At 46.6% G+C, this 2,577-nt stretch overlaps 1 protein-coding gene across 1 annotated transcript in view; it reads left to right on the forward strand.

The window, feature by feature from the left end:
- The window catches only part of LOC106330497 (26S proteasome non-ATPase regulatory subunit 12 homolog A), a 16,244-nt gene that overhangs the window by 7,063 nt on the left and 6,604 nt on the right, over positions 1-2,577 (forward strand). Inside the window, 1 exon segment of the mRNA XM_013768953.1 lies at positions 1,513-1,529. Coding sequence (XP_013624407.1) covers positions 1,513-1,529 — 17 coding nt within the window.

The raw sequence follows: 2,577 nt of genomic DNA on the forward strand, positions 1-2,577 counted from the left end.
TCGGAGCTTCCTTGTCCGGGAATTTTAACTTTGATCTGTGAGTATTTTGACGAGAAGAAGTTTTTTTCCCTTATCTAGTATTTAGCGGCCGAGTGTGGCCTTTGTTCATATATGTCTGGCCGAGTGTGGCCTTCGAACTTTGTATGGGCCTGTTTTGGCCGTTTTTATCGGGACTGGCCGTTGGTGGCTTTGAACCCCTACCGCTATGCGGTTTATATAATGGATGTTTGTTTGAGTTACTTTGTTTAGAGTGGGTTTGAAGTAAACATGAGTTGTCGTCTCATATTTAACTTTGTTAAGGTGTTCAATCTGTTGGTTCGTTCGAGACGTGAGTTTTCGTAAAAATTATTTACGATATTTTGGGAACGTTGAGATATGAACGGAGAGACATGTTTTAGGATCTTGTATCGTTTAGATATCATGTCTTTGAGATGTCTGAGACCAATGCGATGGGTTTAGGGCAAGACCTAGGTTTACTCTCGGTTTTAAGGTTTGTGCGGTGACTAGCCGGCTATCGGTTTTCCTGTTGCGATTTCTACCTGATTCGTACAAATTTAAAGTCCGCGATAGGTTCTCGGCTTATACAACTTGTATGGTACGAATCGAGCATCTTTCCAGAGACAAGTTTTAAGCCAATTGGAAGTGATAGACCAAAATTTCAGATTTTTTTTGTAGTGCGCTTTCGTCCTTGTGTTGGACGTTCAAAGATCAAAAGATTGATCAAGTTGCGTTTGTTTAAGACGGCTGATGTGTTCGTCGGGGCCAATCGACGAACGGAGTGTAAGATTTGTAGTGGTCGCGTTCGGACAATTTGTTCGTATCATCTCGATTTTTAACTTGGCGACGTCTCGCAGTTATTTCGAAGACTATACGTATATTTTCGGTGCTGAAGTGAGGTTGTTTTGCGGTTTTGGGCCGTGTGAGGCTGCTGGCAAGATTATTAACGTTTGTAGATTTTCTAGGCGTGTTCAGAGACTTTTGCAAGTGTCTTAAAAAGGAGCGACGCATATTGATCGTAAAAAATTTTGAAATCTTTAAAGAACTCGATTACAATAACGCATTTTTTCCTATGTGTGAGTATACGAGTATACGCACCCACTCCCCTCCCCTTTTGAGAGAGGGGGATAGCTGAACTCGTCTTTCGACGAGCTGCCTACGTACCTCTTTCGAGGATCAAGCCATCTCGTAGTTCTGTTTTACGCCGTGAGCGTTTTCTCTCGGCGGTTGTCGCCGTGCTGACTGCCTTGATCGTGATGATCGTGTATGGGTCAGTGTTCTCTTCCGGATGTTCCGGTTGAGTTGTAGTGTCGGCTTTGGACTCATGTTGAGTTTTGACACCCAAAGCGTCTGCGTCAGTAGACGATGTTAAATCGTCTTTTCTTAAAATGTTGTCCGTCGAAGATTTATCAATCTTTGTGCGTTAGCGATTTGCCGTTGCAGAGGTCGTCATCTGTCCTAACTTGTGCTCCGCGAGGAAGCACAGTCGCGATTGTTTCTGACATTCCCAGATAGCTGCGACTCCGTTTGGGGTCGGGAATTTGACACCCAGGTGGTACGTCGACGAAACGGCTTGCATAGCGTTGAGTCATGGGGTTCCCATGATCACGTTGTAGATGGCAGGACTCAACCACTGCGAATTCGATGATTTTCGTGATCTCCTTGGCCATGACTAGCAGCTGGATTGACCCGAGGGTCATCGATACTTCGCCTGAAAAACCTGTGAGCGGTTTCGGCGTTGGAGTTACTTCTCCGAGTTCGATGCTCATCCGATTGAGAGTATCGCGGAAGATTACATTGACCGTGCTTCCCGTGTCGTACTCTTCCGACTTCCAGATCTCGTATGACGAGGATGGCCTCCTGCCGCGTTTATCCCCATATTGGTTTCTTTGAGGAGATCTATCTGCGGGAAGATTTATGTCCGGCTTCGGGGGGCAATCGGTCTCAAGGATGAGATCTTTCATGCTGGTCACTTCCGAGAGTTCTCCGGCTAGTAGCTTCGCGGCCAGCCTCGCTCCCAAGATCTTTCAGTTAGTCGTGGAGTGTCCTCGGGACTGGTGGAACTCGCAGAAGGTGTTTTCATCATACCCTTGATTGCGAGTCCACGTATTACCCGTGGTTTGGCCCTGGTCCGAGCCGACCGCGTAATTGTGCGCTCCTTGGAGATCTTCCCCCTCGTGATGGACATACTTGTCGTTATGAGGGTTCTTCTTCTTCGTTTTTGGGTCTACATCTTTCGAGGATGATCTCACCGACTTATGTTTTTGCGATAAGATTTTCGTTTCTTCCTCGATGATGATGTAGTCCGTCACCTTGTGGAGGGCGTCTTGGATCGTCCGCGATTTTTTGAGGGATATCCATTTTCTGAATTTTGACTTGTACCAGAGCGCCTTTCTGAGCGCATCGATGGCCACCTTGTCGCTTATCCCGCTGCCCCTGGACATTACCAATTTGAATCGGCTGATGAACTCGCGGAGGGGTTCGTCTTCCCTCTGGGACAGACTCCAGAGATCGACATCGGAAGTTTCTCTATCTATGAACATAGAGTATTGCTTGAGAAATTCCGATGCAATCTGTCGA

Source organism: Brassica oleracea, chromosome C3 (genome assembly GCF_000695525.1).
Source record: "Brassica oleracea var. oleracea cultivar TO1000 chromosome C3, BOL, whole genome shotgun sequence".
NCBI classification, from domain to species: Eukaryota; Viridiplantae; Streptophyta; class Magnoliopsida; order Brassicales; family Brassicaceae; genus Brassica; species Brassica oleracea.